At 36.3% G+C, this 12,607-nt stretch overlaps 1 protein-coding gene across 2 annotated transcripts in view; it reads left to right on the top strand.

Annotated features, from left to right (window-relative positions):
- The window catches only part of Tinag (tubulointerstitial nephritis antigen), an 84,999-nt gene that overhangs the window by 27,104 nt on the left and 45,288 nt on the right, over positions 1–12,607 (top strand). For both annotated transcript variants that reach the window (XM_050126051.1, XM_050126040.1), the window contains exons 5-7: positions 6,021–6,144; positions 7,413–7,563; positions 10,496–10,676. In XM_050126051.1, coding sequence (XP_049982008.1) covers positions 6,021–6,144; positions 7,413–7,563; positions 10,496–10,676 — 456 coding nt within the window. The remainder of the gene's footprint in view (positions 1–6,020; positions 6,145–7,412; positions 7,564–10,495; positions 10,677–12,607) is intronic.

Genomic DNA, 12,607 nt, shown 5'->3' with positions numbered 1-12,607 from the left:
TAGCCTCTCTGAGTCTATGGATTGTATCATGGTTATCCTTTACTTTCCATGTAATATCCACTAATAAGTGTGTGCAACCATGTTTGTTTTCCTGAATCTGGGTAACCTTACTCAAGATATTTTTTTCTAATTTCATCCATTTGCCTTTGAATTTCAAGATATCATTCTTTGTAATAGTGGAGTTATACTCTACTGTATAAATGAATCACATTTTTTTTATAAAGTCTTCAGTTGAGTGATATCTAGATAGTTTCCAGATTCTGACTATTCTGGCTACTATAAACATAGTTGAGCATGTGTCCTTGTGGTATGATTGATAATCCATTGGGTTTATGCCCAAAACTAGTATAGGTGGGTCTTGAAGTAGGTTGATTTCCAGTATTCTGAAAAACCTCCATATTGATTTTCAAAGTGGCTGTACAAGTTTGTACTCCCACCAGAAATGCAAGAGTGTTCCCTTTACTCCACATCCTCTTCAGTCTGAGCTATTCTGACAAGTGTAAGGTTGAATCTCAGAGTTGTTTTGATTTGTAGTTCACTGATGGCTAAGGATACTGAACAGTAATATTTTTCATCCATTTGAGATTTTTTTCCTTGAGAATTATCTGTTCAAATATGTACCCCATTTTAAAATTGAATTCTTTGGTTTTTTTTTTTTTTTTTGATGTCTAGTTAGAGTTCTTTATATAGTTTGGAAGCCAGTCCTCTATGATGAAGAGATGGTGAGGATATTTTCCATAAACTGCCATTTTGTCCTATTGACAGTGTCTTTTGCCTTACAGAAGCTTTTCAGTTTCATGAGGTCTCATTTTTAAATTGTTGAAACATTTTATTTGAGTAAAAATAGTTCTTTCTGAAAGAAGATCTCATCCTGGCACCAAAAGCACCTGTGTAACAGAAAACTATGTGGAGACCAAAACACTGACAACAAAAAGAAAAACACAGTTAAACAACTTTATAATCCACATACTATTGGACAAAATGGTCTGTTTCCCTATAAAATGGCTGTTTGGCTCCAACACTCATGTATACAAGGCAGCTGGCCACACACAATGAGTGTAAATGATACCAGAGAGTCTGGGTCATATGTTGTGGTGGAGCTTGTGTTAATGTGCGTTCACCTCAGAACATTCTCATACATGTTGACAAGGGCAGGAACAAACCAGGAGAGTGGACATTCTCGCTAACACTGGATTCAAGCTTTTAAAATTCTAGTTACCACTGTATGCATGATGCTATAAGGTGACTGAGCACAACCAGATCAGTAGGGGGTCCCAACTGATTATCACAGATAGATCCTCACAAAGGTGTTTAAGAAGTATATTTTTATTGAACTGGCCTTCCCCTATAAGCAGATGGATGACTACCTTAAGTGTCATCATAGAACCTTCATCCAGCAACTGATGGAAGCAGATGTAGAGATCCACAGCTAAGCACTTGGCTGAGTTTCCGGAGACCAGTCCTAGAGTTGGAGGATTGATGCATGAACAAAGGGGTCAAGACCATGATGAGGAAACCCACAGAAACAGCTGACCTGAGCTAGTGGGAGCTCACTAGTGGACGGACAGTGGGGAAACCTGCATAGGACCAAACTAGGCCCTCTGAATGTAGGTTGCAGATGTGTTATTTGGGCAGTCTTTGTGGATACTGGTATTGGGACCAGGATTTATACATAGTATTTTAATTGGCTTTGTGGACTCCATTTTCTTTGGAGGGATGCCTTGCTCAGCCTAAATATAAAGGGAAGGGCCTTGGTCCCACCTCAAAGTGATGTGTCAGACTTTGTTGACTCCCAATGGGAAAGTTTACCCTCTCTGATGAGTGCATAGGGGTGGGGTAGGAGGAGGTGGGGGCAGCGGGAGGAGGGAAGGGAGTAGGAATGGGATCGCTATGTAAAATGAGAAAAGATTGCTTCAATGAATAAATTAGTTGGTTTTAAAAAAGTAGATTTCTAAAGTAATCAGAGGAGTTCATGTACCATATACCCACTACCTGTCTTTTGAGTGTCAGGCTCTTTCTTTTCTACTCTTATTTCTTCCACAAATCTACTGCACAAGACATTAATTCTTTGCTTTATCACTAGCATGAAATAGAAAATGAAATAAAATGAAACGATCTGCATTGAGCCAAATGACAAACCCTTAAAACTATGAAATACTATCCATAATTTTTAGATCCTCACATAAGTTTTAGATACCCTTGGCACTTGCTAAATAAAATATTGTGTTGAAAATAGAAACCAAATAAATTAAAAAAAACAGTTCTTATAAGCTGTTCAAGTAAATCAACTTCCTTTAAAATTATCTGCTAAATTTTCTTCTAACCTGTGTTCTAGGTAAACCATTTAAGATATATTCATCTGTACTCATATGCATCTTTCTAAACTTTTAGTACCTCTGAAATTGGGAAGCTTTCTTACATTTCATAGATTCGGTTCAATGAAATACAGCATTGACCTAGAAACTTCAATGACAATTCTTTGTGCTTTAGTAAGTATGATAAGGCTCAACTGTGAGTGACAAGACTAAAAATGGCAGTGGTACAAGCACAGCATAAATCATCCCTCCAATTATGCAAGCAAAGCCACAGAGGAAGAGGGTCCTGGACCCAAGCTGCACTCTGTTGTTGCCCCTTCAACTCTTGTTCCTTCATTTCCAAGGTGGGACAACAGCTCATGGAGATTCCTCTATGCCTATCTATAACACCTAATTTCTGGTAGCAGGAAAAAGCAGGAGTAGAAAAACAAAGCCCGAGTAGTCTTTTAAAGAAAATTCTCAGACAGTACAAGTGACACTTCTGTGTACTGTACTGGAAATAGTAACAGCGGCACCTGGAGTCTGGCCAGTGTAGTCTCGTTCCTCAGCCATGATAAAAATTCTATGACTATGAAGAAAGGATGGGACTGGAGACCTGGCACTAGCCACTGAGCACGAGGTACCAGAGAATCATCAAAGGATTCCAAAAACTAACATACAAAGTTAAATATTCTTGAGGATGAGAAATATCCATCTATTCCCCGGCTATCAGAAAATACACCCTTCTTCTTCCCAGAATTAAGTATTTTAGAGAAATGTCTTGGTATTCTTCACCACTGATCTGGAACTGTGAAATGTTGGAATAGGCTTAAGTTTTTGGTTTCATTATTTAAACTTTAGATGTTCTTGGTTATCCAAATTAAAATAGGAGAGAGGGTGAAGTTGGAGGTGAGGTGACGATAGGAGGGTGTTCCACATAGTGTGTGCCCTGTATGTATAGAAACAACATATAGATTCATAACGGTGTTCTTAAGAAAACAAGTGTGTCTTAAGGCTGCCTGTTATTGCCTTTTCATTCTCTGTAATTGGACTAAGTGCACAAGGTAATGTAAGTGAGTCTCTGGTAACTGGCACTGCTCTGGATTTCTACTCTACATCTGCCCATAGCATCTTCATAATTTCTAAGTAAAATGTTGAAATAGGGAGATGTTCATATTAATTCTCAAATCTGGCAAATGTTGGTTTGGGAATAGAATTTAAAACTGATTTTTTTTAGCATAACAATATAAACAATTAAAAATGCCCTTATGAAAAAATACATACTCTGTTTGAAGACAAATTTCTTCCTTATATGAGATACTACATTTGAAATTTCTGACAATCTTAGGTTGTCCTCTTGATTATTTTAGTTATTAGGTAATATTTCATAAAATTAATTAATTAGAATATATCATTTATTAAAGCCAGAATTCTTTAGCCAGTTCCTGAAAGTTATTATTTCGGGATATTGTTTTTACTTATTAACTCTTGAAAACATTTTTGGTTTCTAATGGAACGCAATACTTTGGGGATCATGGGATGTAACATTTTCTCTGTGTTCCTTAATTAAATCATTTGATATCATGAGGAAAATACAATTGAAGGTAATCTCTCTGACTAGCTTCAGGTCATAAAGGCTTCCTTTCATGGAAACAATATTAAAAAGTGATAAAAAAATTCTTCAAAAGACCAATACATGGATTTCATGAATTCCTCTGTCTTATTGTGTAGTTAAATATGTTTTCGATAAAAAATCATTATAATTGATTTGTCTTTATTATGTTATCTTACTGAGGATTATCACTTTTTTTGGAATTTTTAGTTTCAAAGAATGAATCATGAAAGTAGCAAAGTAGTGCCACAATAGTTTAATGGGCCCAAAGGAGAAAGCATATTTTAAGAGATGAAATCTACCTGACTTACACCCCTCTCTCTCTCTCTCTCTCTCTCTCTCTCTCTCTCTCTCTCTCACACACACACACACACACACACATACACACAATCACACACAGATACACAAACTTTTATTTGTGTATCTGTCTGTGAATGGAAGTCACATTCTACATCACTAAATTCTGCTGGAGTGTACTACAAATGATGGATCTTAATTGCCTCAACAGAGAAGAAGGGATGTATCCCCATTCTCCTCTTAAATTGTGTTTCAAAGCCATAAAATAACAACTGATGTTCAGACGCTCAAGTTTTCTGGATGCTTGAGGCAACTTAATGTGATATGCACTTAAATGCACAATGATAAGCTGATGAGAGAGATACGAGGAAGCACAGGTGATGTGTAAGTCGTGTTTTTGTTTGCCATTTAGAGGGACACCTGTGAGACTGAGTCTGGGTCTCCTTGGTCACTCCTCTTAGCTTATGCTGCTTCCGCTCTGAGGTTCTGTTCTATGGTCCGTCTAGCAGCACTGGCATTTCAATCAATTTCATCACCGATCCCCGTCATGCTCACCCTTCTCATTGAGGCCATTTGTGGTAACCACCATTATGTCCTTCACTCTTCTGTCTAAGCAGCGAAACTTTTAGGAGTGGACTCAGGGTACTTTCTCATTGGGTGGTAATAGTTCTTTAAGTCAAAAGTGAATTCTCTCCTCAGTGCTCTAATTCATAAGTTATTTTGGATTAATGCATTTACTTCATAGAGACAGATACAGTTTAAATTTTGCTTGCTTTAGACTTTGAGTCTATTTTATAATTGTTAGAAGTAAATTTTTGTAAGATGTCAGATTAGTAGCATCACTAGCACAAATCATGAAACTATTAAGTCAATGAACTTTTATCATGTACCGACATTTAAGTTCTGATACAAGGTGCTGCATCCATGTATTTCTCATAAAAATGATAATAATGGAGCATGATGTCAGTAAAGTTCTAAGTCAAGGGTCTAGTCTGAGGAGAAAGTCCTATTTTGCTGGGTCTTTAGCATATCCATTAGCTTTTAGAAGTCAGTTACCTCATTTATTGAAAAGGGTTGCAAATATCTCCCCTTACTATGTCACCTAGACATGTTGAGATAGTAGCAAGAACTGACCCTGTTGGGAATTTAATGTGGGTTTTTATGACATCATGGTGCTATATCTTTGGTATTGTACACATTTTTTTTTTTCGAGACAGGGTTTCTCTGTGGTTTTGGAGCCTGTCCTGGAACTAGCTCTTGTAGACCAGGCTGGTCTCGTATTATACGCATTTTAAAGTTCTCTTTAATCTTTCAGAATTTATGAATATGAGCAAATTAATTTCAGTTTCATTTCCCATAATGATGCAAAATTGAATGATTTCCTGTGTTAATATGAATTGCCCTGAAAGCCTTTGTTTGAAATTCTTTCACCTGACGGTCACATACACTCTCCAAAGGAGGAGAGCTATAGAAGTAACATTCTTTACAAGGGCTGATTTTTCACAATCTCCTATGTCATTTCATGTGAATGAGCAAGTCATAATTCAAAATGACAGGGACACTGCTAGAAGGGTCCTTGCACTACTTGGCAACCAGAAAAAAAAGCCTCCAATCCATGCTGTGATTCCCAACATGCAGCTAGCTGCCTTTAAACCCAAGCAGAAAGAAATACCCGGTAGCTATGCTTCCCTCAGAAGCCTTAATGCATAAAATAATTTAAAATCATTATAAACACTGCAAGAGGGCATGCATGCATCTTTCAGTGACAGTGTGGACATACTTGAAAACTTCTAATATATCTGTTTCCTTTCCCTTAGGCATCTTTTCCTGCCAAAGCCGATCTTCCTGAGGTTTTCATTGCTTCTTATAAGTGGCCTGGATGGACTCATGGTCCATTGGATCAAAAAAACTGTGCTGCATCCTGGGCTTTTTCCACTGCAAGTAATGACATTATTTCAATCACTTCCTCATAACTTCTCCTGTCTTTAGAGCATGGTAGAGTATTTGGACAGTTTATAAGCTTGGAGAATGTAAAAAATAGTAAATGGTCAGTTTAAATATTATGGCCAAAGAAAGGAACCTGGAGGTTACATATTATAATCTAAATCTTGGGCGTTAGTATCTAATGTATATAGATAATGAATAAATTAGCAAAATTAATTTGATTTTGAGTTTAAATTTTAATTCACTTTTATCATAATTTCATCAAGATTTCTAATATTCATATATAAATTCCCATAAAATCTTTACATTATTTATTTTTATAAGATTTATAAAACTATAGTTATTAAGCTATTTTGAAGCAAAGTTCAATTCTAGATTAAATCATAGTAGATTGAAGTTTTGCATCTCATTCTCTACAAAATAAATCTATAGATTTTAAATTTAAGGTGATATAATATCTTTTAATAAGATTGCTTTCCAAAATAATGTTAATATTCATTTTAAGTTGTAAGAAACATCCCTCTAACAGCTATTTATTGGTCCTAAAGCCAATAAATAAGATATTCTGGTTGATCCCAATATTTGATCTCCAAAATTATCCCCAAAGACTTTTTTCACAGTTAAATAGAATGTACAGTGATAATGTCTGGATACTATCAACATCTTCATAGAGCTATGTTCTGGTGCTTTGATGTAGTCCTAAAAGAACACTCAGGAGCAGGCTAAAGCATCTCAAAATTTCCTACTGAAATGGTCCTCGCCCCAATTTTTTGCTTCTCCTTTTACATTTGACTACAATGTAAGTGTGGCCACACTGTAGTACACTATAGTCACACACAAGTTGATTTTTGCTACCATTGATCCATTTCCCATTTTTCTATGAGGGCAGAGATATGTCATCTCTTTCTTTGTCTATTCTTTGCCAGTTAATGTATATTTATTTTTCATGTTAAAATTTTAAAATAGTATGCATGATATTGTCATGACATTCCAACACAACAACAATAAAACAAAACAAAAACAGAAGACGTCCACACCTAGTGACACATTTCCTCCAGAGAGACCGTATTTCCTAAACCCACCCTAATGCTGCAACCAGCTGGGAAACAAGTTTTCAAATGAACACAGAACTAGAAAAGCCGTTGAGAAGTGAGTTACTGGAGCAATATCAATTTTGAAATGTAGTTGAGGGTTCAAATAAAAATGTATTAGAACTATGACATCACATGTTATTTTTATATTAATCAGTATTTTGTTTGAAACAGGTGTGGCAGCAGACCGGATAGCAATTCAGTCCAATGGTCGATACACAGCCAATCTCTCCCCTCAGAATTTGATCTCTTGCTGTGCCAAAAACCGCCATGGATGCAACAGTGGCAGCATTGATAGGGCTTGGTGGTTCCTGAGAAAACGTGGGTAAATAACTGTTCGACATGTGTTTCTAGGATTCTTGTGCGTGTTTTCTTTTTTACATGAGGATATAGAAAAAGATTGGTTTCAAGATTCTATTTTACAAAAAGAAACTCTAAAAACCATGCCACATCTACCTAACCACAAGTAAATGCCACACTTAAATATATATATTGCACTTGGCTTCTGCTAACATATCAGTCACTGGAAATAGTGTTGGAAGAAGGATCACATTTCTGGCTAAATTAATGTGAAGACTCAAAGAAGTATTTGTTCCTGTTGCTCTGAGCCAGATAGTTTTATTGGGTTGTAACAGAGGGAGTAACATTGGTCAATGCCACTGATAAATCTGTTATTCCATCTGGTTATCCAGATTGAGGAGTATAGAACTCCAGGAAAAGTCAGATTAAACGCAAGAAAAATACAATAAGTGAGCAATTTACAGTTTTGATGACCCATTAGTTTCTATCCTATTGGATGGAAAATGGCAAGTGGCATTGTTTCAGTCTCATGTAGTTTGATAGCTATATAATATCCTATGTCTAATGTATGACAAAGTTATTAAATAACAAAGGGAACTCTAGCTGATAGACAGAGATAGTTGTTCTTTATCATATAAGACTAAAGTGCCTGCTATTTCATGGCATCTGATCACAGCCAGTCATGAGTGAGAGGGATGGCAGGTATTAATGGGAGCTAATACATTAAGTTATTTAATATATTTCACCCAGTAAAGAATTGTTGTGAATTGAAGTTGCTGAATTTGGTATCTTTCAGTATGGTTAACTTTTGCTTGGTCTTATGATCAGATGAAACAGTTGGCATATCTACAATGCAACCCCTACACCTAGATCTTAGAACAAATTACAGAAGGGGGCAGAAAGATAAAGAAACAGCATATATATCTAGCCTATGATATCAGTACATGGAGTCAGAAACAGGAATATAGCAGGAAGTCACTTGTCAGACAGACTAATCCACTGATAAACACTAAATTCAGTGAGAGACTCTATCTAAAGACGAGAATGAAAAAAAAAAAACAACTTCAATCGCCATCTTCCATATGTGTAGTTAAGGACACAAGCACTATCACACATGTGGGCACACATACGTCACACACAAACTTAATATATGTATATTATATATAGTATACATAATTTGGCACTGCAACCCAACTAAATATCATTGTGTTTATTTGTTTGGCCCACCATGACAAAATGACATAGACAATGGACATTTTATTTTGGAGTTGCAAAGTCAAGATCAACATGGTGGCTGATTCAATGCATCGGAAGTGATGTTTTCTTGGCTGGCAAATATCTACCCTCTCATAGTATCACCATGTAGCAGAGAAATAGTTTCTCTTTCATGAGCAGAATAATTGCGTCTATAAGTGGCCTATTCTCATGATCTCACTTAGACCTGATTATCTTAAGGCCAAAGTTCAGATATCATTACCTAAGCTTTAGAGATTCAATCATAGCTCTAGTAAAAGAATACATTTCTGATTAAAATAGGATTATATAACTTCCTTTATTTCCTTTTCTTTGTCTAGCCTCTCCCAGCTCTCGAATATATAATTTTACCCTGATTATTTTTGTTGCACATACACACACATATGTATTTACACTATGGGATTTATGTACATATACATAAATACAACCTGGTGAGTAGGTTTTTGTTGTTTGCCTGTATGTAGTTTCAGGGCTGACTGATGGAGGAAGGTAATTGGTTAATTATAATAAACCAACTGCTTGGCCTCATAGCTTAGAACATAGGTGGGTGGAATAAACAGAATAGGATGCTGGGCGGAAGAGGAAGTGAGGTCAGACTCTGCTCTGCTCCTGGAGAGACTGGTGCTCTCTGGAGCAGAGATGCCATGCTCAGCTCTGCCGGATAGACACAATAGCTCTGCGCTCTGAGGCAGACGCATGAAGCTCCCCAGGATGGACATAGGTTAGAATCTTCCCGGTAAGCGCACCTTGGGGTGCTTACACACATTATTAGAAATGGGTTAGAACAATATGTAAGAGCTAGCCAATAAGAATCTGGAACTAGCCGGGCCAAGCGGTTTTTAAATGAATATAGTTTGTGTGTTGTTATTTTGGGCATGAGCTAGCCAAGCGGCCAGGGTGTTGGGGACACAGCCCCGCCGCTCCCTATTACAACAGCTGACCATATTGTCTTTGATAGCTAATAAGAAGGCTCTTCCCTGCGAGAGGCTAATTCTTCTCTCTCAGCACTTATTAGTTGCTCATAGTTCTTTGTCTAGGGCTATAGTCATTTTGGTATTGCTTATTTACATAACTAATTACATGGTTTTCTTTCCATACTATCCACTTCTCTATACAGTAAGGTAATGTGAAATTTGGAGGCAAATATTTTGGATCCAAAAAACTTATTCATGGTTCAGTTTCAAAATCTATCAATAACAGTTTAATTTTTATATAATACACAACTTAGAACAATTTACTTTATAAATTTTAATATTATATAAAATTATATTGTTTCCCCATAGTATCATGAACTAGACACTTATTCAATGAAATATTAAGAAAAAAGATAGTGTAATTGAAGTGTTGACAAAATAAAAAAATCAATCTTAATTCTAAAAGTGAAGTTTTCAGAATATTCCATCAACAAATAATGAAGTAAATGTCTTCATATTAATCTGGATTTATTGCAGTATACTTTTATCTTCAGGAAATTCCATGCTAAGTACATAATTATCAAAAATGGATTGAAGTAAGAGTTCAAAATCACAATTAAGAGTAAAAAGAGGGAAGATTATAGTATTGTTAGACTGCTGTGTTATGTAGGTGGCCGACAGTTCAGAGTCATGTGGGCGAATAAGCAACAAAATCCACAAACTTGACTATAGACAGGGTACTATGGCATTTTTCTCAATACTATCCTGATTTTTTCTTATTCCTCTTAGACTGGTATCTCATGCATGCTACCCACTTTTCAAGGACCAAAACACTACCAATAATGTCTGTGCTATGGCAAGTAGATCAGATGGACGGGGGAAACGGCATGCCACAAAGCCATGCCCCAACAGCTTTGAGAAATCCAACAGAATCTACCAATGTTCTCCCCCATACAGAGTCTCTTCCAATGTAAGTCTAAACTGCAAGGACTAACAAGCATGTCATTCTTAAACTAGATAACTCTGCTGTTATTCTTACTATTTTTAAATTATTATAGACAAGCAAATGTTGTGTTTGCAGATATACTTTTAGATAGAACTTTTACTGTATTTGTTTATGGTGTGTGTGTGTGTGTGTGTGTGTGTGTGTGTGGTGTCTGTGTGGTGTCTGGCAAGAGTGTACTTCACATGTGGAGATCAGAAAACAACTTGGCACATCTCCTTACATCATGTGTGTCCTGGAACTGACACTCAGGTCTTCAGGCTTGGTGGCAAATGCCTGGATCTCTGAAATAACCACTGAATCTCTCTGTCCTGCTCACATACAGTTGTTGCTATTCTTAAAATGCCCATTAAAAACGTGCATTTTGATAGTTGTAGGGCAATGTAATTGTTACAGCAAAAATTGCAAGGGATTGGCATAAAATTTAGAATGCCCCCCCACAAACCAAGGTTTAAATTCTGGCTTATTTAGTACGCATGTGCAGGAGACTGCGAGCTCACAGCTAAGCCACTGTGTTTTGGTAGCAGCAGTTCAGTTTATTGATCTCGAGCTTTAGTCCACAAAAGGGAACCTCCACATGGTGAGAAAAAGATCCTTAGACTCTGTGCCTAATGGTCACCCAGTTTTAACCCAATCTCATCTGGGTTATCTAGACTCATTTAAGAAACATATGGACCTTTGATTACCACAGGTTTTATGAGATCATCATCTTAATGTTTTTATCATGGTGTTCTGGCCTTTTATGCATGGTTGACTTACAACATATGGAAGTTAATGTCTTGCCAGTATTCAAACCTCTACTTACCTATAAGAATCTTAATAAATGAGATGATTCTCTATTGCCTGCATAGATCATGCCTTCTCAATCTTCTTTACCAACATAGAAAATATTTTCTCTGACTCAAACGGCTATTCATTCACCTTTCCACCTGAAGAAACTTCGAACAAGGGTCCAGACCTATGGCAAAATTTTGTGTTTTTTTTTTTTTCTTTCAAGTGGGATTAGTGTCTTCATATTAACCTGGATTTATTGTAGGATACTCTTCATCTTCAGGAAATTGTACCCTGTTATATAAATATTTATCAAAAAATGGATTGAAGTAAGAGTTTAAAATCATAATGAACTAGTATAAAGAGGGAAGATTATAGTTTCCTTAAACTGTCGTGTAATGTAGTTGTTTTCTGTTTTTATCAATGGTTCTTTAAGGTTGTCCCTTATTATATGATTCTGAAGTTAGCTGGTTTTTCACCTGTCTAAACCACCAACATGTAACTATCTTAAAAATTATGAAGCATCAAAATTTGTTTCTATCACAGTATGTATTAAAAAAAAAAAACTTTGTGTTAAATGTACATGGAAGACTGAATGAATGAATGAATGAACTGCCTCCCTACCGAGGGGACACTAAGAATAAAATAGGAGTGTTTGTAATGAAGTTGGTGTACAGCCTCATCATCAGTTTGGTGCAGCTGCTCTTGTGATCGGAAGACCATAGGAAACATGAATATTCACTAGCTCAATCTCCTAATTTTCTTTATTGCCATAAAAAGTTAGTATAATTTTTTTCCACTCCAAAAGTATTGTAATAAAAATCAATAAGGCAAATGGGCATGCACTGGCTTTAACAGGGTCATCAATGCATTATAGTGCATACAGCCCTTTGAAAGATCATCAATCCATTAGGGTGCAAATGGCCATTGAAAAGTTCATCAATGCAATATGGTGCAGATGACCACTTCAAAGTTTATCAATGCATTATAGTACATATGTCCATTTCAATGCAGGAGTGCAGCAAGTTTCAAGTGGCTGAGTATCTGACTGAGGATTATCTAATCCCTAAATGGATTGTCCTACAGCTCATATTATACACCAGACATTAGCTTTAGTATTTCTTATT

This window comes from Alexandromys fortis, unplaced genomic scaffold (assembly GCF_014885135.2).
Source record: "Alexandromys fortis isolate MF-2015 unplaced genomic scaffold, M_Fortis_MF-2015_v1.1 scaffold_22, whole genome shotgun sequence".
Classification (NCBI taxonomy): domain Eukaryota; kingdom Metazoa; phylum Chordata; class Mammalia; order Rodentia; family Cricetidae; genus Alexandromys; species Alexandromys fortis.
The sequence above is the reverse complement of the archived record's forward strand: the minus strand, read 5'-3'. Positions and strand labels throughout refer to the sequence as shown.